Below are 25,535 nucleotides of genomic sequence, written 5' to 3'. Positions count from 1 at the left end.
TGGTGCTGTAAGAGCAGGAGCTCAGCCCTGCTGTAAGAAGTCCAAGGTGTCTCTCGAACAGTAAAGCAAGAGCTGAAGAGCTGCACCTTCAGAAAGAGTTCCTCACCTTGGGGTATCCACAATCAAAAGATGAAGGGATCTGGCCAGGCTGGATCAATGTGCCAAGGAGAGTGGTGTGAGGTTCAACAAGGCTTGGAGCACAGCAACCCCCTGAGCACTCCAGGCCTGGGGCAGGGTGGCTGGAAGCTGCCCAGCAGCTGGGGCCCTGGGGCTGTTGGTTGACAGCAGCTGAAGATGAGCCAGCAGTGTGCTCACATTACCCAGAAGGCCAACAGCAGCCTGGTCTGGACCAGCAGTAGGAAAGAGATTCTGCCCCTGTGCTGGGCACTGATGAGGCCACACCTTGAGCCCTGGGGTCAGTTTTGGGCCCCTCATGCTAAGCAGGACAGTGAGGGGTCCAGAGGAGGGCACTGAAGCTGGGGAAGGGACTAGAGAACAGGGCTGGGGAGGAGCAGCTGAGGGAGCTGGGGGTGTTTGAAGGAGACTGAAGAGAGACCTCATTGCTCTCCTCAGCTCCCTGAGAGGAGGGCAGAGGCAGATAGGGGTTGGTCTCTTCTCCCTACTATCAGGTGATGGAATGAGAGGAAAGGGCCTGGAATTGTGCTAGGGGAGGTTTAGGTTGGACATGAGGAACAATTTCTTTGCTGCAGGAGTGGTCAGGGATTGGTCAGGCTGCCCAGGGAGGTGGTGGGGTCCCCATCCCTGGAGGCATGCAAGAAGCCTGTGGCCATGGCACCTGGGGCCAGGGTGGTGTTGGGCTGATGTTGTACTCAATGATCTTAAAGGTCTCTTCCCACCCAAACAGTTCTGTGGTGTCCTAAGATTGCTTCTCAGATCAGTTTCCTGGTTCCTCTGTGGCACTCCTCAGGTGCACAGGTCAGAGGGTTCCTTGCCCCTGCCTGTCCTGCTCTGGGGGCACAGTGCAGCAGGCAAGGTGGCAGATGCTGGCAGGTATTTGTTTAGTCTTTTCCTCATCTGAGCTTTAGACACTCTTCTAAAAGTAAAATAATACAACAGATGAAGAGGAAAGCAGCTCCCTGATGAAGGTCACCAGTAAGCTTGTCCTTGCTTCCACTGCTTTAACTCTACAGCTAAGAACAATCTGCCTGCAGCGGTGTGCAGGGCAGCAGGCAGAGTCCCCAGCCCTTCCCAGCTGCTCACAGCCGCGCTGAGCCACTGCCCCTTGCCAGACCCCGGCTGATCAAACCCTCTCTGCCACTTTGCACGGCAGAAAGTTCTCTTTCAGTCTGAAGGAGTGACAGAGCAAGCTGTGAAATGTAATTAAAGCCATTAGAAGCCAGCATCAAAACTTCCCCTCCCCAAAGGCTGCACGGAGCTGGCGAGCTGGAGCCAGAGCAGATGGAGTCTGTTCGTCTCCACACCTGCGAGCACCGGAGTTGAGCGTTCCCATGTCTGGGAGGAGCTCTTCATAGCCACCAGGAACAGTCTGGGCCTGAGTTCTGTGATTCTCAAGTTGCTGGAGCCCAGAGAAGCAGCTCTGGGAAAGAGCAGCATAGTGCAGGGCACTGTGAATCACACAAGGAAAATGAAAGTGAACGTAGACTCCTACGGTGGGTTGGGCTAGAGGGGAGCTGGAAGATCATCCAATTAGCTCCCTGAGAACCCCCCTGCCCTCCCCAAGGGAAGAGAAAGGAAACAAGGGAGAGAGACTGATGGGATGGGGAAGAAAATGAAACCAGACCAGGGCAGTCAGCTGCAGGAGAACAGAAAGGGCAGCAAATAGATCAGACCCCAGGGCAAACACGTGCAGAAAGGCAGGACCTGCATCCCGGGGCGCTTTCTGCTCTGCTGAGAGCAGCTCTCCGGGGGGAGGAAGAGTCCTTTCTCCTCTGCCACCTCTAGGCTCAGATTGGGTGTCAGAGGTCCCTGGTGACTGATCTCTGCTCTGATCAGACTCACTCTGCCCTACAGAGGAGCAGCTCTGCAAACACCACAGCCACTTCCACACCTCTGCAGCTGCCACAAGGGCCACATCTGGGCTCACAACCTGCACCACAACCCCAGGCACTGCTTCAAACTGGGTCTTTAATTGTTTGTTTTAATTAACACAAAAGTAGCAGGAAAAAACCAGTGGCTAAACCCTACAGACACTGAACACTGCTTGTGGTTTCTGATGGTGTCATGCATTCTAAGCTGAGTGAAGAGAGCTTCCACCTCCCTTGCAAAGGGCTGAATTCAGTGGAATTCTTCTGAAGCTGAGGCACCAGAATGCTTTTTCAAGCCCAATCACCTGAGAGGTGAGCAGAGAAGCTCCCTCCAGGGGGTCAGCAAAGCACATCCCTTCCTTACCATCAGAACATACTTAGCACAACAGAGCAGCAGCAGCATCCCACTGCTGAGAGTGCAGTGAGGGGAGTTCTCCCCTGGCTGCTGTTAATGGTGCAGTCTCTTGCTCCCAGTCCCTTTTCCCAGCAGGCTCTGAGTTGCCTCTCTAGGGTCTGCCAGTTGGCACGACAGAAGGTTCACTTTCAGCCCAGTTCTCCAGCTGGGTGCCAAAGTGCCCTGTAAAAAGAGTGGAGGGGGTTTGGTGTTTACTGCTGCATGGCACTTGGAAATGTCTTCTCTTCCAGCCTCACACAGGCTGTCACTGGAAGCTCTGGGCATACAAATTTTACCTCATTTCATGGAATCCCAGGCTGGTTTGGGTGGGAAGGGAACCCTCAAGCCCATCTATTCCAACCCCCCTGCAGTCAGCAGGGACAGCCCCAACCAGAGCAGCCTGCCCTGGAACAGTTCTAGGAATGGGGCACCTCCCACCTCTCTGGGCAACCCAGAACAGAGTCTCACCACCCTCAGGGGCAAAGATCTCATCTTTCTCCCCAGTCTAAATCTCTGTCTTATAGTTAAACCAGCACCCCTTGTCCTGTCACAGCAGGCACTGCTCCAGCTTTCTTCTTGGCCCCTCGAAGTCCTGAGAGGCCACCAGAAGGTCTCCCCAGAGCCTTCTCTTCTCCAGGCTGAACAGCCCCAACTCTCTCAGCCTGGCCTCCCAGCAGAAGGGTTTCAAAGCCTGGGGGTGTGGTGCTGAGGGCCATGGTCTAGCAGTAGATTTAGGAGCATTGGTTTCATGGTTGGACTCAGTGTCTTTTCCCCCCACACCAATTCTGTGATTCAGAGTAGGTACAAAAGCTAATCCTCAGTTTTCAGGGTTCAGCAGAATCAGCAAGGAGTTTGTCAGTACTAAACACACTGCTGAATGGGAACCAGCCAGGGGCTTAATGAACATCAGACCCTAACCTTAAAATAGACCTTGCTGCGCTCCAGAAGCAGCTGCCACTTCAGAGCAGTCTTCTTGTCTTCTGCTAGAGCCAGGAACTCATGGACCTGTTAATAGCACCACAGAGCAGTCCTTCAGCCTGCAGTTAGAGCACCTCCACAGCAAAATGCTGATGAAGAGAGCCTCTTGCATCTTTTGAGACGTTTCAGAGCTGTGGTTTTGTGCTGTAAGGTAGTGTTTGGTGTGATCTGTGTGCTGGGCAAGTCAGACTGTCAGAACCAGTGACAGAGTGTTTGGAAAGCAAAGACAGGCAATTCCCAACGTGTCCTCAGAGGTGGTGGGCTGAAGAGGGGCTTTACTTCTGCACTCAACAGGATTCTTCTTCTTAGCAGCTACTGATTTCTACCTTTTGACTGGTGACCCTCTGTGTGTGTGTGTACCCCTTGGTACACAGCATTCTCTGAACCAGGGTACACACACACAAAACCATTCCATAGATTCACTCCTGGAATGGTTTGGGTTGGAAGAGACCTTAAAGCTCCTCCAGTTCCAACCCCCTGCCATGGGCAGGGACATCTCCCACCAGCCCAGCTTGCTCAAGGGCCCATCCAGCCTGGCCTTCAGCACCTCCAGGGAGAGGACATCCCCACCCTCCCTGGGCAACCACTTCCAGTGTCTCCCCATACACATATCGACACTTACTGCTCCCCTTCCTCAGTCAAATAAACTCCAATTCATTTCTACTTACTGTGCAGCCTAGAGTTTCCTCAGCCACACAGTCAGAGAGGTAACAGGAGGGAAGAGTGCCTGTGTGATCTGTCACATCCACCAGGATGTCAAAGCTCGCAAAGGTTGGTCTGGAATCTGAAGAGACTTCGCTGCAGAAGGTGCAGGTGTTGGACCCTTCGCTCACTACGAAGCGGCAAACTGAGCTGAAACAGCAGAAGAGAGTTAGTGCTGCCCTGCAGTTCCCCCTGCTTGGAAGCTCTTTGCTAGGCTGAGCTTCCCAAGAGGCTTTTTGCCTTCCCATCTTCTAAATTCTTAAGTCTGCCTGGGATGAGATGGCCTCTGTCTTCTGCTCTCCTCTGGACTCAGAGAGAGCAAGGCCTCCAGAAAGCAAACTCCTTTCCTTGCAGCTTCTGCAATCCAAGTGCTCAACCCTGCAAGTGTTCAAAGCTGGGAGGGATGTGGCCTTGAGCAACCTGGGCCAGCAGGAGGTGTCCCTGCCTATGGCAGGGCCATCAGACTAGACGATCTTTAAGGTCCCTTACAACCCATAATCACCCAAGGGAAGCAGTGGATTTCCCTACACTGGGCAGATTTAAGGCTCAGCTGGGCAGAGTGCTGGGCCAGATCGTTTCAGCTGTGCTGTCACCTAGAGACTTGGACCAGGGGATGCTTGGGGTCCCTTCCAGCCTGGCATTCTGTGGTCCTGTGATCACCCAAGCCATCCTCTGATTCTAAGCCTACACAAGAGGAAACCACATGGCATTCTCCAGGGGAGTTTTTTTCCTTGTCTGGAACTGGACTAAGGTAGTGTCCTGTCTGATCTGGGTCAGGAGAAGAGGGAGAAGCACTGCATGGTACAAACGTGAGGCAGGCAGCTGCTTACCATCTGTTACGAATAACTTTGGATGTGTTCTCATCAATGTCCAGGGTGGAAAGGTAGCCATAGATAATGCCATAGACTGGCTCCAGTTTGCCATCACTCTGGGAAGCTTTCTCCTTCAGCTGCTCCACAGTGTAAACATCAACTATAGTCTCCACTGAAAAGTTGAAAGGACATGTTAAGTGTGTCTGAGAAAGCAGCAGTGCAGAAGAGCAACAACAAAAAGGGGATTCAGGGCATCAACAGGAGAGGATCTGAGCTAAAACAACCAGAAGAGGCCCCCCAAGACTTTCCTTTTGAAGCAGGTTCATCATTTAGGGGCAAGAAATAAAGCCAAAGGGGAGTCAGGGGAGAAAAATAGCTAATGTTTAATCTTTGTGTGCCCCAGAAAGGTGTTGGGCAAGAACTTTCCCTCTCCAGTTTTAGTACTTCTTCAAATTGTGCCAGGCAGGCTGCAACTGGCAGAGTCACCAGCCTTGGAGAGAAATAAGTGGTCAGGGGTGGTCCCACTAACAGCAGTCCAAACTCTAAGCATTCAGCCAGGCAAGACTTGAGGTTTGGTCTGGTGAGCGTACAGAGCAAGAGCTTGCTGCTGCAGCTGCACTGGGAAGGACACTCAGTAGGTAAAGCCGAGGGGTTGGATCCATGCTTACAGTTGATGGAATCTTTTGCCTGCTCGTCCATCCTGTCATGCAGAGCTCCTGAGCATGCACTGTCTTTTATGAAGCTGAAGAGAGCATTTGCTTCTGCTGTTTCTGAGGAGTGCATGTGGAAAAGTTCTTACTGCATGCAGCATGTTAATCAGCAGCAGCATTGCACAGAATCATGGAGTTGGTTTGGTTAGAAAACACCTCCAAGGCCATCAACTGTCACCCCAACGCCATCAAACCTTGTCCCCAGGTGCCACAGCCACAGGTTTCTTCAACAGCTCCAGGGATGGGGACTCCACCACCTCCCTCTGCCAGTCCCTGACCACCCTTGCAGCAAAGAAATTTTTCTTGATTTCCAAGCTAAGCCTCCTGTGGTGCAGCCTGAGGACATTTCCTCTTGTCCTGTCATTACTGGGCAGCAGAGGTGAACACTGGTCTCACTCCAGCCTGCTTTCAGGGAGTCTCCCCTCAGCCTCCTTTTCTCCAGACTAAATAACCCAAGGTCCCTCAGCTGCTCCTCACCAGACCTATTCTCTAGGCCCTGAACCAACTTCATTGTCCTCCTCTGAACTGGCTTCAGCAGCTCAGTGCCCTTCTTGGAGCGAGGGGCACCACACTGCCCTCAGTACTTGAGGTGTGTCCTTATTCTCCTAGTACCAACATCTCACCTCTTGGAATTAGCCAAGAGCTGCTTTTGGCTCTTGGACTGCAACTGTTAGTCCTGGATGAGATGTGGGGAGGCTGCTTCCATGAAATAAAGTAATTGGACAATGAAAAAGGTGGAAGCCAAAAGCCAGTGGTGACAGAGAAGAAAGAGGGAGCTTCCTGAAGCAAGCAGGCAAACGTCATCAGGCCTCCATTCTAGCCCATAATAGTTGTTAATACTGGAGTCAGACTCCAGCAGCTCCTACCTGGGTTTGTTGTGATGATGGTTTTGGATATCACAGTGGCAGTCATGCAGTTCCTGAATTTGTCAAAGCTGATCCTCACATCTGAGGCAAAAATGACTGCAGAGACAGGAGGAGAGCAGCCCTGTTACTGCAGGGCTCACACCAGCAGCCACATCACAGCAGGAGCCCCAGGCTACGGTACCTGTTTCTCGTGGGATCCAACTCTGTGCCAGCTGGATGGATTCATTATCCCAGCTACATTAAAGAGAGAGAATGGATCACAACACCACTCCAAGTGTTTATTACTGAACTAGTAAGTGATGTAGCTGAGGTGGTCAAAGGGGACACAACTCCTTTGTCAGTGCACGTGCAAATGGAACGCTGCCTGCCCCCACAGGGATCTGCTCTGCAGCCAGGCAGGATGCTTTATGGATGGCCTCTTTCATCCCATGCCAAACAGGATAGAATACAGAGCTATTAGATTGGTCAAAATGATTCAATGCAGAATATAATGGGGCAGATACTGTCTGTATTTCAGGGCCCTGGCCAAAGGAATCTGTGAGTGCAGCTAAAAGAGCTGCTTATCAGCTGGGCCTGGGCTGAGGGAACCACTCGATGGCTCTCGTCACTGGCCAGATGTTCAGCCAGCTTTCCAACACTGGAACCCTTGTGAGTGGGGATGGTGAGACTGGAGTGAGGTCAGTGGCATCCCTCAGAAATGATAATGTGATGGTCTGGTCCCTGGATAAAATCTCTTTCAGCTCCTCCTAAGTTTGGATGGCAAGAACCCTGCCAAGGCACAGTTTGCTCTGGTGGCTCTCTCCCTTAATCCCTGGGAAAAGATTTAAGGCATTTCCTTTCCATCTGGCATGGCTCAGCCACCTCTTCACTGATGGCCTCAGAAGTATCTTCACCACAGTCCTGTTGCTCAAGGACTTCCTGAATCTTTGCCTCCAGCTGTGGCTTCATGAAAGCACAAAAGAAGCAGAGTTTGGAGTGCACACAGCAACTCCACCTCCCCTCTGCTTCTGAGCAGCCCTGAAGGATACAGCTCTGGATTGCTACTTGCCAGCCCTGGAGTAAGACTCCCAGTGAAGCTGCTTCTGTAACTGACACTGGGGGCAGCTGAAGGGCTGGACAGCCTCACCCTGTTGATGCCTGGTCGTGTTTGTGTGTCCATTCACTGTGGTAAGCATTACAGGGAGGGACAGTGCAGTTTCTCACTCAGTGCAGTGCTGGCTTGCTGCATCTATCTAGGGAGCAAAGGGCATTCTGGCCAAGGGACAGCCACCCCCAGGCAAATGGTGCCCCCAGAGCTTGCAGATAGATAAGCCCTGAGTTTATTGCACAACTCCCTGTGGGAGCAAGTCACTGTTCACACCCATGAGGGGATGGGTGCAGTCAGCAAAGGGATACAGGCTGCAAACATGGCCAACCAATCTCAACCTATTTCCATTCCACCTGTGCACACTGCTTGGCTTTAACAAAGCAAGCCTGCTCCTCCTGTACTCTCAGCCTAGCCTGGGGAAGAAGGGCACTGCCTTTGCGACTGGTTTGAAAGGCCATTTCCTGAATTAGCTCAGATGTCCACATTAAAAAACAATGTAGCTGTTTGGCCCTGAGCTTCCTTGTGCCATCCATGAGCTCACAGGCTGTCAGCAGAGTCATAAGGCAGACAGTACAAATGAGGCCACTTTAATGAGTCTCCTTTTTTTAGCCCCTGTTTAGTGTGCACTGGGGGTCACACACAACTGTCAATCCATCTCAATTAAAAGGCAGTGTTTTATCAGTGTCAGAGTTAGTGCCTTTGCCTACTTTTGCACTGATTTGTGTGGGTTAGTGGATAAGAAAGCCCCAAACAAACAAAAAGAGCTTACCATACTATTGGAAAAGACATCTCAGTTTCATCATAGAGCTTCACTTCACACCTCTGACCTTTCCTCTTGTCTGAGGTCATAAAATACTTTGGCTCCCCAACCTTTAAGAAGAAAGAGAAGCAGTCACTTTGTTTCCTGGGTTATCACTTTTATCCTCCTAAAACTCTTAGTGGCAAAGAGTTGAAGAGAGGAAACCCCCAGAAACAGCATTAAATAGAACCCCCACCTGTACACCACTCAAAGTCTGACAGCAGCAACTCTACTTCAGGATAAGGAGGCACATTTCAAAGTCTTAATTTGTCTTACATTTTCCTACAATAGTCTCATATCTAATTTAGAAGAGTTCATGGCTTGCATGTCTGCAAGTTCTCTACTCCTCAGAGGAAGCTGACACGAGACATTCAAAGACAGCTGCAGGCTGCCCAGGGAAGTGGTTGAATCCCCCTCCCTGGAGGTGTTTCACAGCTGCAGGGATGTGGTGCTGAGGGATTTGGTAGAGCTGGAGAATGGTTGGACTGGATGATGATCTTTAAGGTCCCTTCCAACCAAAGTGATTCTGTGCTATGATTTCTGTGGCTGTGACTTCCCCCCTCGTGTTGCTGATGAACCTCACGTGGTGGCTGTGGTGACTCTGCTGAAGTGGCTGCCAGCTTCAGCAAACCAACCCAGCAATGGCTGTCCAGCCTGAGAGCCAGCATGCAGAGCCACACCTGCACCAGTGGAGCTACCCCTGGGACAGCAGAAACACAGCCTGCTGCAGCTCCTCTACTCACTGACATCACAGCTGCAAGCACATTCAGGATCCTTCCATCCAGGCTTTGTCCATTTGCCATGATGTCACCCAGTGAGTAGTAATCCTGGGGGTCCTTGACAGGCAGGTGCAGCAGGGGAAGCAGCCTCGTGTCCATGTCATAGCCGGAGGAAGCTTTGACCACGGAGTGAGTTTCACTCAGCAGCAATTTGTAGCCACTAAAGGGTGTGCACAAAACACAACACATCCATCAGCATTTCACACTGCAAAGTCTGGACTCAATTCACAGGAGGAAATAACTGCTGGTTGCTGCCTTTCTTCTTTGCTCTGAAGATGGGGGAAAGTTGGGATTAATTTGGTCTAAAGTCAGTTTGTAAGAGTTACATACTCTTGTGTTACTGCAGGCTTATTGGGCACTTTGTACTTATGGGTGATCTGGTGGAGGATGTCCCTGCTGACAGCAGGGGGGTTGAACTGGATGACCTCTGGGGTCCCTTCCAACCCAAACTGCTCTCTGGTTCTGTGAATTAGGAAAGTAGCTGTAACTAAAGACGAGGTGTGTGAGCTTAGCTTGGCCTAGTATCTGCATCTTAGAATCATAGAATCAGCAAGGTTGGAAGAGAGCTCAAAGATCATCAAGTCCAACCTGTCACCCAGCACCTCATGACTAGACCATGGCACCGAGTGCCACATCCAATCCCCTCTTGAACACCTCCAGGGATGGGGACTCCACCACCTCCCTGGGCAGCACATCCCAACGGCCAACAGCTCTCTCTGGGAAGAACTTTCTCCTCACCTCCAGCCTAAACTTAGCTACCTCAGGTAGGTTAAGACATATCTAAGTTAAGATCTGCAGTTTCATAGAGAGATTCAAGTGTCTGATAAAAGACTTGGGCAAAAACCAACTCCATGTCAAATCACTTTAGCTGAGCAAACTCAACAGGAGTGACCCTGGTCAGTTACCAAGAGCATCATTTAGCACATGATTACTTCATGGCCAGGTACTGACAAATATCTTCCCTTCTGAGACTTCTTGCCCACACCTGGATGAGCACAGGAAGAAGGTAAAACTCTGTAAGGTGACCAGTTCTAAACTCTCGCACCAGCTGCCTGCTGCCAGCTAATGCAGGCACTGATTTTGATCCTCCTGGAGAGAACCACCAGGCTGTGCTTTACATTTACCTGGGAGTCACAGGGTTGAATTTTTCTTCCCTCTCTGCTTCCTTGGACTGAACTAAGGGATTTTCAATTGTAACTAAAACAAAACATGGAGAAATAAAGTTAGCAAACTGAGCATAGCCATATAGGAAGAAAGAGAGCTCTTAAAAGTGGTTGTTGTCCAGGTTAAGTACAGCAGAAGTGTGCAGTAACTCCTGACAGATATTTCCATACCCTTCAGGCAGCTCGTGGAGTCACAGAATTATTTCAGTTGGAAAAGGCCTCCAAGATCATCATCTCCAAGCATCAACCTAAACCCACCATGGTCCTTAAACCATGCCCCAGAGTGCTGCATCCACACCTTAGGCAGGATCCTCAGGAGTTTAAGGAGAGTCCTCAAGACATTCAGTGGAAACAACACAGAGCTCTCCAGCAGCTTTCATCTGCTCTGAGCTCTCAGCCAAGGCAGCAAAGTCTTTGTATTAACAGAACAGGAGAAGAGCACAGACAACAAAGAGTTTTGCTGGGCTTTTCTGAGCAATTGTCATCGTAACTATGCCTAAATGAAGACAAACACCAAAGTCCCTCACAGAGCTTCTTTGTCATCATTTATAAGGACTGAACATAGTGTAAGAATTTGGATTGATTGACTATAGGTGAGTTCTGGGTGGCTGCATTCAGGGGGTTGTATCTGGTCCTTTTGTTGACATATTTACTGGTTTTGAGTTTAAATCCTTGAGGTCTCATTGCCTCTCCTCTTTATACTCCACATATCTGAACAGTTTGTTTCCAATTAGAATGTTTTCTGGGTCCTCAGAGGAAAATAGAGCAAAGCCACAAGTACATAACACTGATTTACTGGGGGAAAAAATCCCACCCCAGATCCAAGCAGACACATGCTGAGAAGGAACTCCAACTCACCACAGTCACCAACTCTGAAGCTTTCTGAAAGTGATCTGACATAGTCCTCCTTGCCCCAGGCACTGACGTTAATGAAGTACGCAGGTGAGTCACGAATGGTGAAGCTGAAGGTGTATCTCTCGGCCCCGATGTCTGCAACCCCGAACAGCACTGTCACACTTCATCGCCACAGCTGGCTGCACTCGAGAGTTTATCTACCAAAGCTGGGATTTGGATCCAGGCTTTCCCAGACTCCGCCGAGGGTTCCCTGCCCGCGCTGCGGGGCAGGGCCGCTAGAGGGCAGCAGACCGCGCAGCACCGCCGCCGCTGTCCCGAGCGGGGCCGGCTCCCGAGCGGGGCTGGCTCCTGCCCGTGCCCAGCGGGACCCGCACCAGCCGTGTGCGGAGACATCTCTTCACTTTAGGGAACGCCTCATGAACTTACAGATCTAACGCAAGAGGGACAGGCTGCAGGAAGACCTCACTACGGCCTCTCTGTACTTGAAAGCCTGTCAGAAAGCTGGGGACAAACTCATGAGCAGTGCCTGTTGGGACAGGACCGGGGGTGGTGGTTTGAACTAAAAGAGGGAGATTCAGACTAGAGACGTGGGGAAAAAAAGTTATGATGAGGATGGTGAGACCCTGGCACAGGTTGCCCAGAGAGGTGGGAGATGCCCCATCCCTGGAACCATTCCAGGTCAGGTTGTCTGGGGCTCTGAGCAGCCTGCTCGAGGTGGGGATGTCCCTGCTGGCTAAGGGAGGTTGGCCTGGATGAGCTTTAAAAGTCCCTTCCAACCTAAAGCATTTTCTTCTGAATCAAAGGATCACAGGTCTTTCCCAACCAAAATAATTCTATGGTAATTCTGTGCTAGGATGAGGCTGGTGCCTCAGCACTCAATTACTTATTCCCCTCCTTAAGGCATCTGCTTGACATTTCTGTTGCAAGAGAGAATGAACATAAGAGACCAAACCAACCGCCCAGTCCCTGGAGGGGCTCAAAAACCCTGTGGACACGGCCCCTTGGGACACAGTTTAGTGGCCATGGTGGCCTCAAGCTGTTGGCTGGACTCAGTGACCTTCTTCAGACCCTTAATTCCGTGCCAGAGTTTCCCCAAGCAAACTCTGATGGCTAAGGTTTAGCCACACTCCTGCTGCCCTCCCCTCCTCCTCCAGCACACACCTGGTCTTACTCTGGCACCCTTCCATGCTGGTTTACACCAAGCACTCTGTTTACCATCTACCCACTGAGTGCAGTCCCAGGCACCGAATTCCCCGTGGAAGGAAAAAGAGGTAAAAGGAGTTAAGAGGGACTGTACTTTTTCTGTCTGGAAAGCCTCTGACATCTGTTTTCCCAATAACCACACCGATTACACTCTAGAAAATAAAGAGATGATAGAAAACAAGCATTAGACACAGATGGATGGCATGAATTGGATTTCATGGGCTTGCACTCTGCTGATGATAATAAACATATTTCTGACTGGAAATCAGTTTAATCTACTTATCCCACAGCACCACATGAGCTAAGGACTAGAACATAAACATCCCATTTTCCTGTAAGAAAGAGAGTGACTAATAACAATATTCCAAGGAACCCATCTGGTTCTGTTTGGAAAGACAAGGGGAGGACAAAAGTTCACCCAAAGCATGCCCGGTGCTGGCTGCTCTGCATGCATCTCTCCTCAGCTGGGCAGCAGTAGTCTTGTTTCACACTCCCTGCTCGGGACTCAGGGCCCCTGGCACACCCCAGGCAAAGCCTGGGCAGAATTTAGTTCACAGCTTTCCCTTGCTGTCAGCACGGACACACACCTGTACAGGGGACACACAGATCCTGTCCCCAGCCCACAGCACAACTGTGGGCAGCTGCCTCTCCTCTGCCAGCCTCAAAGGGAGCTCAGACAATGAGCTTTGTCCTCTAGGACAAAGTGTGCCACATCCTTCTACTGCGCTCCACACGTGCCCTGACTTCCAGAGCCTCCACACTTCCCTCTTCCAGCACGGGAGCCCCAGCTAACAAGCTGGCCCCAGCTGGCAAGGGGCAATGTGACAAGTTAATAATCCACAGGGGCTGCCTTCTGCACCTCTGCACACAGCCTGCCTGACCTCAGGGTAACTGTGAGCCGTCCACACGTGCTCAGAGCCTGGCTCGGAGGGTCCCAGTGGCCTTTGAATCACTAGGTGGAGCAAGGTAGCTGCCTTACCCCACACGGATGGAAACCATCAGGAGGACAGAGGGGGACGAGCGTCAGCTCCCAGCTCTTCCAATCTGACAGAGCATCTTCTAGCTGCCAGCTGGCCCCCAGCGTGCAGGGGGATAGATCTATCTAAGTTCCTTTTGTTTCTTTAAAGACCACATTTCAACTCAACCAGAGTGCAGCACACCCTGCATCTCAACACCCAAAGACTGACCTTCAGGGTGTCTCTTGCCTCTCTTCTTCCCTGGGGACAGGGAATGAAGCTGCACCTCCCAAACCTGCTGATTTTACTCAACTCTAAAACTCCCAAGAGAAAGATGCTGAGTTTTACAACACACTCCCCCTGCTCAGCTCCTGCTCCAGTGACGATGGTCCTCAGTCAGGACAACAGCAACAACAGACTCACTCTCAAACAGCTGCCTGAGTCTGCCAACAACAAAACTTTGCTGATTTAGGTTCAGCTTTTGGTTCATCCTACTCTCCTGTCCTCCCCACAGGGAGAATTCTTAGCTCCTTATAAGCCAACAACCACCCAACCCACTTTGTGCTCCAAGTAGAAATGATGCTCCCTGACATGCAGCTGTCAGATTTTCACCCAGGTGAAACACAGAAGTTTTGTTTGAACGGTCCAGGCCTAGCTTATGCAGCCCAGAGGGGCTGAGCACGCCGCTGAAGCTTGCAGGATTGGGCCTTACGCCTCCACGGCTCACAGTGAGAGAGCATTGTGGGTTCCAGATGTATTGTGACTGCATAAAGCTGATTCTGTAGCTGCCTTTGCTAATTCAGTATCCATTTAAACCCCACAAAGAAGCCTCTGATACTCTCAGGCACTGAATTGCCCAAGCCAATATCTGTAGCTGCCCACAGCACAGGGAAGCCACGACAGCAGCATCAGTTTTCCTTCTGCTGCTTTATGCACAAAGAAGGGAAGGTGCTTTCCATCTGACAATTACACTAATGCTGTTACTCCCTAAATCCACATCAATTACATAATTTTGCAGTCATACAATCCAGCCATATACCATTTCATCTGAGAACAAAAGGAACTATGTCCATGAGACTTACAGGACGGGCCAGGTTTGGATGCAGGTCTGCCAGAGCAACCAAGTCCCGGGCTGGGCTGGCGTAGGCCATTCTTGCTCTGCAACTTGAGAAGACTAGTTTAGATTGTTTGGTTGAACCTAAACAAATCATTTCAAGCTATTCACAGTGAGAAACAGCAAGTTACTTTTTAACACCAACTCTTGCCCTAAGTAGCATCTGTTTCCAATGGAAAGCATTTCAGGCCATCAGAGGCAGGCAGCTCTTCGCCGTTTGTGTTTGGGCCACGAGAGTTGCACAGCCCAGCGCTGCCCTACCTGTGCTTCCCCAGCTGAGGTCTGCAGCACACACACAGACAGACATTTGTTTGTTTATTTATGCAGCACAAGTGGCTCCATCAGCACAGCCCTCAGGAAAACATTTGCCCTCCTTCTCCTGTGGAGGAAGTCCAACTGAATTTAATGAGGCAGTTCATACAGGAGAGGTCATTTAACGTGAGAGGAAAGGAAAGTGTTGGGTTGCAAACCACCTTAACTGAGGTTTTGGACTTAATATTAACCTACCTTGCAATGCCAGCTCATTCCTTCCTCAGAGGAGGAAAAGCTTTGAGCTTGTGAAAGTATTTTCCAAACCATTTATTTCCAGGCTGCCAACTTCCCATTCCTGGGAGCTCCTGAGCACTCAGGCCCTCCCCACTGATGCTACGAGCAGGCCATAGATGTTTTGTTAGCCCAGCTGAATGCCCCTCATTATTTCATGGCCATCCTCAGAGGCATTATTGATATTTAGCAAATAATTGCCAGGTTCCATTTGCTATTGTCTGGTTTGTAAAGGGAACCACAGAGCTGTCCCAGTCTTGATAACCTTTAACATGAGAGAACTGCTGACATTTTCCAGAGGGTGCCTGTTCAGGCTTCACAACACAAGTCCTGAATGGCTTTTTTCTTGCAGCCCCTACACCTGGCACCTCGTGTGGGAATTGTCCAACCCTTTCTCTGGGCATTAGTGTAATGACCTGCTGAACACACCAGGAAAGAAGGGACAACATATACTCTCTTAAACACAGACCAAACAAAGCCAAGCAGCTCCCTGAGAACAAAGTGACCTCTCTGAAGGGGCATTTCAAACACAGCCCACAGAGAGGCATCCCAAATGCACCTCACAAAAGTCACAGGGCAATGAGCCCCCCAGCCTGCCCCCAGCCCATCCTGGGGGAGAATTCGCATCCACTGGCACAGCAAAGTCACCTCAGCTGCCCCTCCAAGGCAGGTGAACATCCTCGCCTCAGAAGAGGTTAAACATCGATAGCTGAGGTCCCTCACACCGCAGCTGAGGCAGGTTAGAGACAGCAGCGCTGGGAAGGGAGAAACCCTGTGGGCTTTGAAATGCTGCCGAGCCTGGAGAGGCTGCGGCAGGCAGTGGTCTCCTCACTCACCCCTCAGAGGCAGGGGCCAGGCTCCCACGGGTGGCTGGGGGCAATTCTCTCACCCAGGACCAGCCCTGAGAGAAAGGACGAGAAGGAAATGGCAACAAACAGCAGCAGGAAGCCTTTGGCACCACCACCCCATCCCCGAGCGCTGCCTGGCACCAGACCGGCTTCAGCCTCCCCACCCACGGCCCCGGAGCTGTGAGGAGGCTTCTGCCTGGCAGCCATGCCCTGAGCCCCGGGGCCACGGCCAGCCCCTGCCCCTGCTGCGATCACACAGCAGCAGCAAAGGCCTTTTCCTGCCCATGGTGCTCGGCTGCCTGCCTGCCCCCAGCCCTTCGTGCCTCCTTCCCTCCCCCAGCACCTTCTGCCCCTCTCCTTCCCTCCCCCTGCACCTCCTGCCCCTCTCCTTCCCTCCCCCCAGCACCTTCTGCCCCTCTCCTTCCCTCCCCCTGCACCTCCTGCCCCTCTCCTTCCCTCCCCCCAGCACCTCCTGCCCCTCTCCTTCCCTCCCCCCAGCACCTCCTGCCCCTCTCCTTCCCTCCCCCCAGCACCTTCTGCCCCTCTCCCCTGCCCTGCCCAGGTGCCTCCTGTGCCACCCTCCTTCCCTGCCCGGGCAGCAGGCAGTGGTCACCCTGCAGAGGCAGCAGGAGCCCTTACCACAGCCCCCGAGGAGCCCCGGGGCAGAGAGAGAGCAGGGGCGGCAGGAGGGCGGCAGGAGGGCGGCAGGGGCTGAGGGCAGGCGCTGGGGGCAGGCGCTGAGGGCAGGGGCTGAGGGCAGGGGCCGGGGGCAGGGGCTGGGGGCAGGCGCCGAGGGCAGGCTCTGAGGGCAGGGGCCGAGGGCAGGCAGGAAATGGCGCCGAGCGCCTGGGCGGGAAAGGGCTCTGCAGCACCTGGCCTGGGCGACCTCCCTCAGGGCCAGCCCAGGGCTGAGGGCAGCTGCAGGCCTGGGGGCAGAGGATGGCTGCCACAGCACAGCCCAGCAGACGCTGCAGGTTCAGTCCTGGGGGTTTCACACGGTTGGAGACCACCTCTGGGATCATCCAGGCCAAGCCTCAAGCCCAGGCTGCCCGGCAGCCACCCCCCAGCTGCCACGGCCACACCATGGCTTTAAGCCCTGCAGCCACAGGGACTGCATCGCCTCCCCGGGCAGCCTGTGCCAGAGCTTGGCAACCCTCCTGGGGAAGAAGTTGTTCCCCATGTCCAAGCTGGCCCTCTCCTGCTGCACCCTGAGGCTGCATCCTCTCCTCCCATCACTTGCTGGGGGAGAGGCCAACCCCCACCTGGCTCCAACCTCCTTCCAGGGAGCCCAAGGGGAGCAGCCCAGAGCACAGCACCATCAGCTCCAGTCAGTGAGCTCTGTGCCAGCCCCGAGCTGAGGGTTCAGAGCTCATCCTTAGCTTTGTTTTGTCAGTACTGTGCTCTGCAGGGTTTTACCCAGCCCCCCATCCCTGCCTGTGGGGCAGCAGCTCCAGCCCAGCGCCCACAAGGGCTCCCCAGCTCCATGCTCCTTCGAACCATCCACCTGCCTCTGGTGGTTTTGTGCAGTGCTGCTCAGCACTGAGCTGTACAGGATTGGTTTGGTTTTCCCCTAACCAAATGCAGTCAGAAGGATCAGTAGTAAGTCTCAGGTCCTGGCAGCCCAGAACTCCAGAGCCAGGCTTACTCTGCTCCAGTTACAGATGAACAGCACACCAGTGAGAGAAGGCAAGCTCCAAAAGCTTCGGGGGAACCATTCCACAGGTCTGTCGTTGTTGTTGTTCTCCTCTCTGTTCCTGGGGACAAGCCTCTGCAGCCTGGGTTTCATGAGCTGAAACTGATGGCTGAGGCTATGCTGAGTTGATTTGAACACAGCCCTCCTGGGCTCCCAGGCTCTGCAGGAGGCTGGGCTCAGCCCTTTCGCCCATTCCTGTGGCACACACACTCTTTGTTTCTCTGATATTGGGACTGATTTTACTCCTGCTGGCTGATTTTATGACCTCGAGGTCATGTCTGCTGGAGAGTTTGGTGTAGCCTGACAAACTCTGTGTTGACTCTGTTACAAGATCTTTCCTTCCTCCAGGTAAACAGCTGAAAAGGGACACCACCTGTGCTCTCCTGCTCATTGTCCCACTGGAGTCCATGATAACTGCACTGTGCTGATGACAAACAGGATGCCAGGGAGCTGAGAGCCCGCCTGGGTTGGCTTTCTGAGGTGGCCCTTGTATGCAGTGTGATCTGCCTTTGTTCTGTAAGCTTGGAGCCTCCAGTGAAGAGAGGTTTTGGGGGGTTGTTAGCTCTCTTGTTTTGAGCAAGCAGAAGATAACATGGTGATGGGATCCTAATCCAACAGGAAGGAGAACTTGTACTACACTGCCTGGAAATGGTACAGGCCTCATTCTTATCATGACTGCAAGATACCTATCAGGGTAAAAAAGAACCAAAGGAGAAAGGAGATCTGCAGGGTCCCCAGCACTGCAGAGTGTGATAAGAGCTGGATCACAGCCCATGAGCTTGCAGGTGTTGAGCTTGGCTGATAGCTCTGCAAGGGCTGGGTGCAACATAAGCACCTGCACTGAAATGGAGCTTTGCAGAACAGAGCAGAGATCTGTGCTGCTGCCCAGCCTGCTCACCACTTCCCCCAGGCTGTGTCCAGGCTGAGCTCTTTGCCTCCCACAGGCACAAAGGAGAGGTGAAACCCAACACTGCCAGTGTCCCCCAGCCCTGGGCTGCAGGCTTTGTTTGCTTTCAAAGCCACCAGAACAAGGACCCTGTTGTGTGTCCCCCAAGCTTTGGGAGACATCTGAGGATGGGGTGGGCTTGCTTTGTGGTCTATTTCCACTCCCATTCCCAAGCTGCCTACCTGCTGAAGAGAGAAGCTGCTCTTTACTTTCCCATGGCAGCTCCTGCTAGGAAGATGTTATCAGGGCCAGCAGGAAGGGGTGCAGCGATGCTCTGGCCAGAGGCAGGCCTGGGAGAAGAGTTCTTGCCCGTGAAGATGTGATCAGATGCTGGATTTCTGCCGTGCAGACAGTGAGACAGAACTAATCTGATTGACCTACCTGTCTCAGGGGGATGCTGTGGCTCCTGTCACTCACAGCACATGGCACCACAGGGGCCAGGCAGTGAGTTGGACTCCTGGAGGTTGCTGTAAGCAAAGGACATCTTTGTTGGTGTTTGTGACAAACAACTGCCTGACCTGAATGCTTCCCACTGATCTGTGGCCTCAGCTGATCCCCAAGGGAGGGAGTTTTGATACAAACACCACAGAGCCTGCAAAACCAGAAGTTCCTCAGCATGGCCACAGCTTTACTCAAGTTTCCTCCTCAGCTGGCCTCAAAGAAGTCTCTAGAAGAAATCAGCATCATAGAGTCACAGGATGGGTCAGGCTGGAAGGCACCTCCAAAAGTCAGCCCCCCTGCAGTCAGCAGGGTCCTGGCTGCTCAGGGCATTGTCCAGCCTGACCCCGAGTAGCTCCAGGCAGGGAGCCTCAACCACCTCCCTGGGCAGCCTGCTGCAGTGCTCCAGCAGCCTCCTGGGGCACAACTTGTTCCTCACCTCCAATCCCAATCTGCTCTGCTCTCATTTCAAACCATTGCCTCTGCTCCTGGCCCTGCAGCCCTTTGGGAGCAGTCCCTCTGCAGCCTTCCTGCAGCCCTTCAGGTCCTGGCAGGCTGCTGTGAGCTCTGCCTGGAGCCTTCTCTTCCCCTGGCAGAGGTGCTCCAGCTCCTGCCTCTCTGATCACTTTCACCATTATCTGCTTCTGCATAATCATTTTCTCTTGGCAGCTGGAAAAGGAGAGGCAAGGAGAAGCCCAGCAGCAGTCCCCTGAGGCCCACTGGGACCTGCTCCCCCCTCCAGCCCTACCACCAGCCCCTGGGGGAGGACAGCAATATTAATTCAGGTTTTCTGATCTCCAGCTTGATCCTACAAGGCCTCAGTGGTTTTACCTCTGCAGCACTCAGCCAGACCTGATCTGATTAGCAGGGGCTGAGGAGCAGGGCTGTGAACTGCACCATCCCTGCTAATTGAGCCTTCATGAGTGGATCCATTTAAATGACACCCACTGGCACGGCCAGGGCCTGCAAGAGCCACTGGCTAACTCAGTTAGCAATCTGTTGAGCACAGCTTGCAGGGGCAGCCAGTCCTCACCCAACACTTTGCAGGGAGGATCCAAAAACCACCTTGGAAAAGCTCTCCAAAGCGAAACGAGGACACAAATGTTGGCTCTCCAGATCCCCCTCTGCCCACAGCCTGTGCTGAGTGGGGGCTCATGGAATACTTATGCATGCTCAGGACAAGAAGCTGTACAGTGACAAGGGCAGACCTGTAATTGTGTGTAATTGGCCTGAGTGAATGCATTAAGAGCAGCAAATTGCTGAAGGTATTCACTGCTCAGCGGCTTTGGCTGATACCTGAACTGGCCACGGAGCCCAAGTGCTGATGGAGTACTGCTGGACAACTCCAGCAGCAGCAGTGCAGGTGCTGGTGCAGCCAACAGGTGCTCAGTGTGCTCAGGGAGAGCTCATTTAAAGCTCTTCTCAGCACTGCAGCAGGTTCATTGTTCATCTTTCTTCACACTGTTTCTCCCCCATCCTGGTCCCCAGCACTGGAGTCACCCTGGCTCTGTTTCACCAGGACTGCCTCTCTTCCCAGCAGCACCACAAGCTCCTGCAACACCGAAAACCAGAGCAGCCCAGAGTTTTAGCTTCAAGTAAAAGAAAGCTGGGCTCCCCAGGTCAAGAGAGACAGAGAACTGCTGGAGAGAGGCCGGGGAGGCTGCAAAGCTGTTGAGGGGCCTGGAGCAGCTCTGTGAGGAGCAGAGGCTGAGAGCCCTGGGGCTGAGAGCCTGCAGCAGAGCAGCCCCAGAGGGCAGCTGAGCAACGCTCAGCAAGAGCTAAAGGCTGGGGGGCAAGAGGCTGGGGCCAGACTCTGCTCAGTGGTGCCCAGGGACAGCACAAGGGGCAGGGGGCACAAAGTGGAGTCCAGGAGGTTCCATCTGAGCAGGAGGAGAAACTTCTGCAGGTGTGAGGCTGCTGGAAGCCTGGAGCAGGCTGCCCAGAGAGGTTGTGGAGTCTCCTCTGGAGAGCTTCCAACCCCCCCTGGGCACTGTGCCCCTGGGCAAGCTGCTGTGGGTGCCCTGCTTTGGCAGGGGGTTGGAGTGGGGGATCCCCAGAGGTCCCTTCCAGCCCCCCCACGCTGGGACTCTGTGAAAATGAACATGAGCCATGGCTGGGTCCCACCTAAGCTGTGTTGATTCTGGCATCCTCGGTCCAGGGCAGACACTCAGCCCCGAGGCTGGTGCAGCAGCATGAGCAGTGTCTGCCTGGCAGCTCAGGCACAGGACCATGGGCTGAGAGCTTGGCTGGGGACATCAGCAGCTCTCTTCCCCACCAGGAGCCCTGCTGCTGGCAAGGGAGGACAAAGTGTTTTCTTCCATGTGCAAAGCTATGCAGGACATGGAAGTGCTGCTCCTTCCAGCTGCCCTGGAAGGGCTGTGCTCTGAGCCAGCAGCTGCTCTCAAGACAACAAAGTCTTCCTGTTCTCTCTGCTGAGCTCCCAGGAAACTGCTCCAAAGCAGACCCAGCCCTCCCCGGGGCAGGGAGCGGGTGGCATCAGCAGGGTCCCCCAGCAAGCACAGCGTCTCTGCAGCAGTCCCTGCTGGGGCAGGGCTCTGTCCTCGCTGCCCAAGGCCGGGCTTCAATGCCCCTTCATCAGCGAGCTCAGCTCTTGGCTGTCTCAGCACTAATGAATCCCACTCACCCGAGGGTGGAGCGGCAGCGTCACGCAAGGCACAAGCAGCACAGTCCCCAGAGGCAAGCAGCAGAGGGGCAGCAGCCCAGGGGCTGCACTCAGCCCACACCAGCTGAGCCTCACAGAACTGTGGCCAGAACTAAGCAGCAAGCTGAAATCTCAGCCCCTCTGGGCACTCACTGAATGGTTGTGTATCCCCAGCAAATAAACACAGCTAATCCTTCTCTGTCTTTCACAGCCACAGCTCAGAGCGAGATGTCCAGGTAGCACTTCACAGCTGCCCCAGGGGTCTCTGATCCAGCCTGGTCTGCACACTGACACTGCACTGCTTTCCTGAGCAGCAGGTTGGATCACCCAGCCTTGTAAAGCCCCAAGCCTGCTGTTCCCATTGCCTGAAACGATGGAATCACAGAATGGAAGGGGTTGGGAGGCACCTCCAGAGACCACCCAGTCCACCCCCCCTGCCAGAGCAGGGGCACCCAGGAACACATCCAGGTGGGGTTGGAAGGTCTCCAAGGAGGAGACTCCACAACCTCTCTGTGCAGCCTGCTCCAGGGCTCTGTCAGCCTCACCACACAGAAAAGTCTCCTTGTGGTGAGGTGGAGCCTCCTGGGTTCCAGCTTGTACCTGCTGCTCCTTGTCCTCTCACTGGGCACCTCCAGGCAGAGCCTGGCACCTTCACCCTGGCCCCCAGCCCTCAGCTATTGGCAGACATTGATCAGAGCCCTCTCAGCCTTCTCCTCTCCAGACCAAACAGCCCCAGGGCTCTCAGTCTCTCTTCACAGCAGAGATGTTCCAGTCCCCCTCACAGCTCTCCCTTGGACTCTCTCAGCAGGTCTCTGTCTCCCTTCAACTGGGGAGCCCAAAACTGGACACAGTTATTCCAGGGGTGGTCTCAGCAGGGTAGAGTAGAGGGGGAGGAGAACCTCCCTAGAGCAGCTGGAAGTGGGAATGGCTTCCTTTTAGAGCCCCCAGGAGCTGAGAGCATTCAGGTTGTAGAGAACAGCTTCTCCTGCCCATGACTGCAGAAGAACTGAAGCGAGGCCAGTGCAACTGCTTGGATTTTCATCACTTTCCCCGAGACCAGAATTGCCTCCTCCCTCCCTGAGCAAACAAGTGATGAATCATGGGTTTAAAGAGAGGGGGGGGAAAGGCAAGAAGTAAAAATAGTTGTAGTGACAGCTCCCTGAGACTGGGGAAGAATGCTTTGGAATCGGAGAGGAAGCTGTTCAGCAGCAGTTGGCTGCCAAATATTTTCAGCTATTCAAGTCAACGAAACCCAACCCAAAGAAGTTCTATCTGGATTTGGGCTTGAGGCAGATGATAGAGAGCACCAACCAGGACATGTGGGATGAGCATTTGCCAGCAGCAGAGCTGGGGCAAACTCTTCCACCCTGCAGTTCCTCCGCTTTCCAAGCAAGGCTAAAACCCAGCCCCTGCGGGAGCAGCCTGCCCAAGGAGGACACTGTGGGATGCAGCTCCCAGAGGGACGTGGGGGTGGCTGGAACAGAGAGCTGGGGTCTGAGAGTCAGCACCGTGTTTGCCCCAGCACAGCAGGCAGGGAGCAGAGCAGCAGCGCGATCCGACAGCAGCACAGCTCCGACGTGCCTGCCGAGCGCCCTGCCCCGCCGCACCGCCCGGCCCCGCCGCACCGCCCGCAGCCAGGACCGCGTCCAGCCCTACCCCAGGCACTCCTGTGTCAGGGTTTCCATGGTGCAGGCGGCTGCCTGGCAGCCAGCTCGTTAGCAGACTCCTGCAGACCGGCTCTGGCCTTCCCAGCTTTGAGCCTTTGGCAAAGGAAAAGCTCCTCCCGAAGCCTCTTCGGGGTGCAGAGGGACCAGGGCTGGTCATGCCCCGAGGGAACAGCACTCCCTGCTCCTGGAGAGGTCCTCTGCTGGGAGACCAGGCTGAGAGAGCTGAGGTTGTGCAACCTGGAGAAGAGAAGGCTCCAGGGAGACCTTCTGGTGGCCTTAAAGGGACTAAGAAAGCTGGGGACAGACCTTAGAGCAGGGCCTGGGGTGCCAGGGCAAGGGGAGATGGCCTGAACTGGAAGAGGGAAATTTAGACTAGAGACAGGGAAGGAACATTGTATGATGAGGGTGATGAGACCCTGGCCCAGGGTGCCCAGAGAGGTGGGAGAAACCCCCTCCCAGGAACCGTTGCAGGGCTCTAGCTGGGGATGTCCCTGCTGGCTGCAGGGGGCTGGGGCAGCTGACCTTGCAAGATCCCTTTCAGCCCAAGCCAGCCTGATCCTTTGGTTCCCAGCAGACAGGAGTTCATCAGGAGGTTTTCCCTCAGAAAGATGAACACTAGAGGTCCATCTAACAGCTTGTTCCAGAGATAGATATGCCTGGAATAAGCCATCACAGCCTTCCTCCCTGGGCTCAGCACCTCTCTAACTCCATCCAGACTCCCTGGCTGGGCAAGGCACTTTGGATCCTTCTGCTCCTTTGCAGCCCTCCTTGCCTCTCTCCTCTGGAGCTCGCTGTCCTGACTCACCTGGCTCCCTAAGGTACTGAGCTACTCATTTGTGAGCCCACCAGGGACCCTGGCACTTGGGGCTGTAAATGCTGGAGGCCAAAGCTGCCCCTGGTGCAGTTCCACTGCAGCCCAGTTGTGCTGGCTTACCCCTGAGTGGAGCAGCCATGGGGAGCAGCCACAGCTGAAAGCCCAACCAAGGCAGGGCTTGGTGTCCCAGGGCTTCAAAGAGGCAGCAGGGAGCCTGTGGAGCACTGAGCTGGGATGTGAGCCATGGGCTTTGCCTTCAAGCCCCACTCCCTGCCCAAGTGCTTCCCAGCTAATGACAGCAGCAGTGACCTCCTTACCTGCACTGCACAATTTCTTCATCTCACTGGAGGGAGAGAGATTGACCCTGAGCTCAGCACTGCTGAGGCTGCCCCCCAGACACTGCCTTCAGTTTTGGGCCCCTCAGGCCAAGAAGGAGATTGAGGAGCTGGAGCAGGGCCAGAGAAGGGCAACAGAGCTGGGGAAGGGTCCCCAGCAGGGCTGGGGAGGAGCAGCTGAGGGAGCTGGGGGGGTTCAGCCTGGAGAAGCTGAGGGAGACCTCATTGCTCTCTGCAGCTCCCTGAGAGGAGGCTGCAGCCAGGTGGAGATTGGGCTCTGCTCCCTAGTATCAGGAGAGGAAATGGCCTGAAATTGTGCCAGGGGAAGTTTACTTTGGACATGAGAAAGAATTTCTTTGCTGCCAGAGTGGCCAGGCACTGGCAGAGGCTGCTCAGGGAGGTGGTGGAGTCCCCAGCCCTGGAGCTGTTCCAGAAGTGTGGCCATGGCCCCTGGGGCCAGGGTTTGGTGGCCATGGTGGTAATGCTGTGCTCTGCATCCTGCTCCAGGTGAATCTGCTCTGGGGGCAGGGTTGGGCTCAATGATCTCCAGAGGTCACTTCCAAGCCCTCTCGTTCTGTGGTTCCTAAGTGCTCAGCCTTCTAGTTTCAGGTGGATTTCTTTCTCTTTCTTCCCAGCTCTTCCTAGAAACAAGACCTGGCCCTGCCAGCCTGCTTCAGCCTCCCCACTGCAGCCTTCTGCACAGCAGCCCCCACAAAAAGCCCTTTTGCAGGCTCCCACCTCAGCCAGCCTCGATGGAGGCATGGAAGGGGCTCAGGCTTCACCACCATGGAAGCTGCCTCCACCAGGAAAGCCAAAGGAGGTCCAAGAAGCCAAGTCAGATAAAAGTGCAGACCCAGCAAAGGCTTCCAGCACAAAGCTCCCTCGGGGAGCGGCTGGGAGCAGCGGTGTGCCTGCCCTGAGCACATCTGTGAGTGCTTTGCTGAGCCCAGGCCCAAATGCACTTCTTTTGAATGGGGGCCAGATCCTGCAGCACTGAGTAACACCAAGGAGCAGCATTTGTTCACACAAGTGGTCTCTGCAGAGCAGGGCTGCCAAGCCCTGGCCCTGGAGGTTGTTTTTTCCCCCCCTTTAGCGAGCAGCCAGAGCAGAGCTCCATATGGCACTGCCTGCTCCTCACTCAGCAGCTCTCCTGCTGCCAGCTCCT

The 25,535-nt window shown here is 53.9% G+C and overlaps 1 protein-coding gene across 1 annotated transcript; it reads right to left on the bottom strand.

Annotated features, from left to right (window-relative positions):
• Positions 1–2,118: 2,118 nt before the first annotated feature.
• LOC137456735 (meiosis-specific with OB domain-containing protein-like) lies at positions 2,119–14,474 on the bottom strand. The gene is made up of 13 exons (XM_068168323.1): positions 14,393–14,474; positions 12,449–12,506; positions 11,155–11,286; positions 10,258–10,330; positions 9,098–9,293; positions 8,325–8,425; positions 6,650–6,702; positions 6,469–6,564; positions 5,561–5,662; positions 4,911–5,064; positions 4,047–4,230; positions 3,319–3,405; positions 2,119–2,583 (listed from the first exon to the last, which is right to left on the bottom strand). Exons 1-13 carry the CDS (start codon positions 14,459–14,461, stop codon positions 2,455–2,457), a joined length of 1,434 nt encoding a protein of 477 aa, XP_068024424.1. The 5' UTR covers positions 14,462–14,474; the 3' UTR covers positions 2,119–2,454.
• Between the last annotated feature and the right edge of the window lie 11,061 nt (positions 14,475–25,535).

Source organism: Melanerpes formicivorus, unplaced genomic scaffold (genome assembly GCF_026170545.1).
Source record: "Melanerpes formicivorus ecotype bairdi unplaced genomic scaffold, bMelFor1.0.p_v2 SCAF_135, whole genome shotgun sequence".
Lineage (NCBI taxonomy): Eukaryota > Metazoa > Chordata > Aves > Piciformes > Picidae > Melanerpes > Melanerpes formicivorus.
Note: the sequence above shows the minus strand (reverse complement) of the source record. Positions and strands in the feature narration are given on the sequence as shown.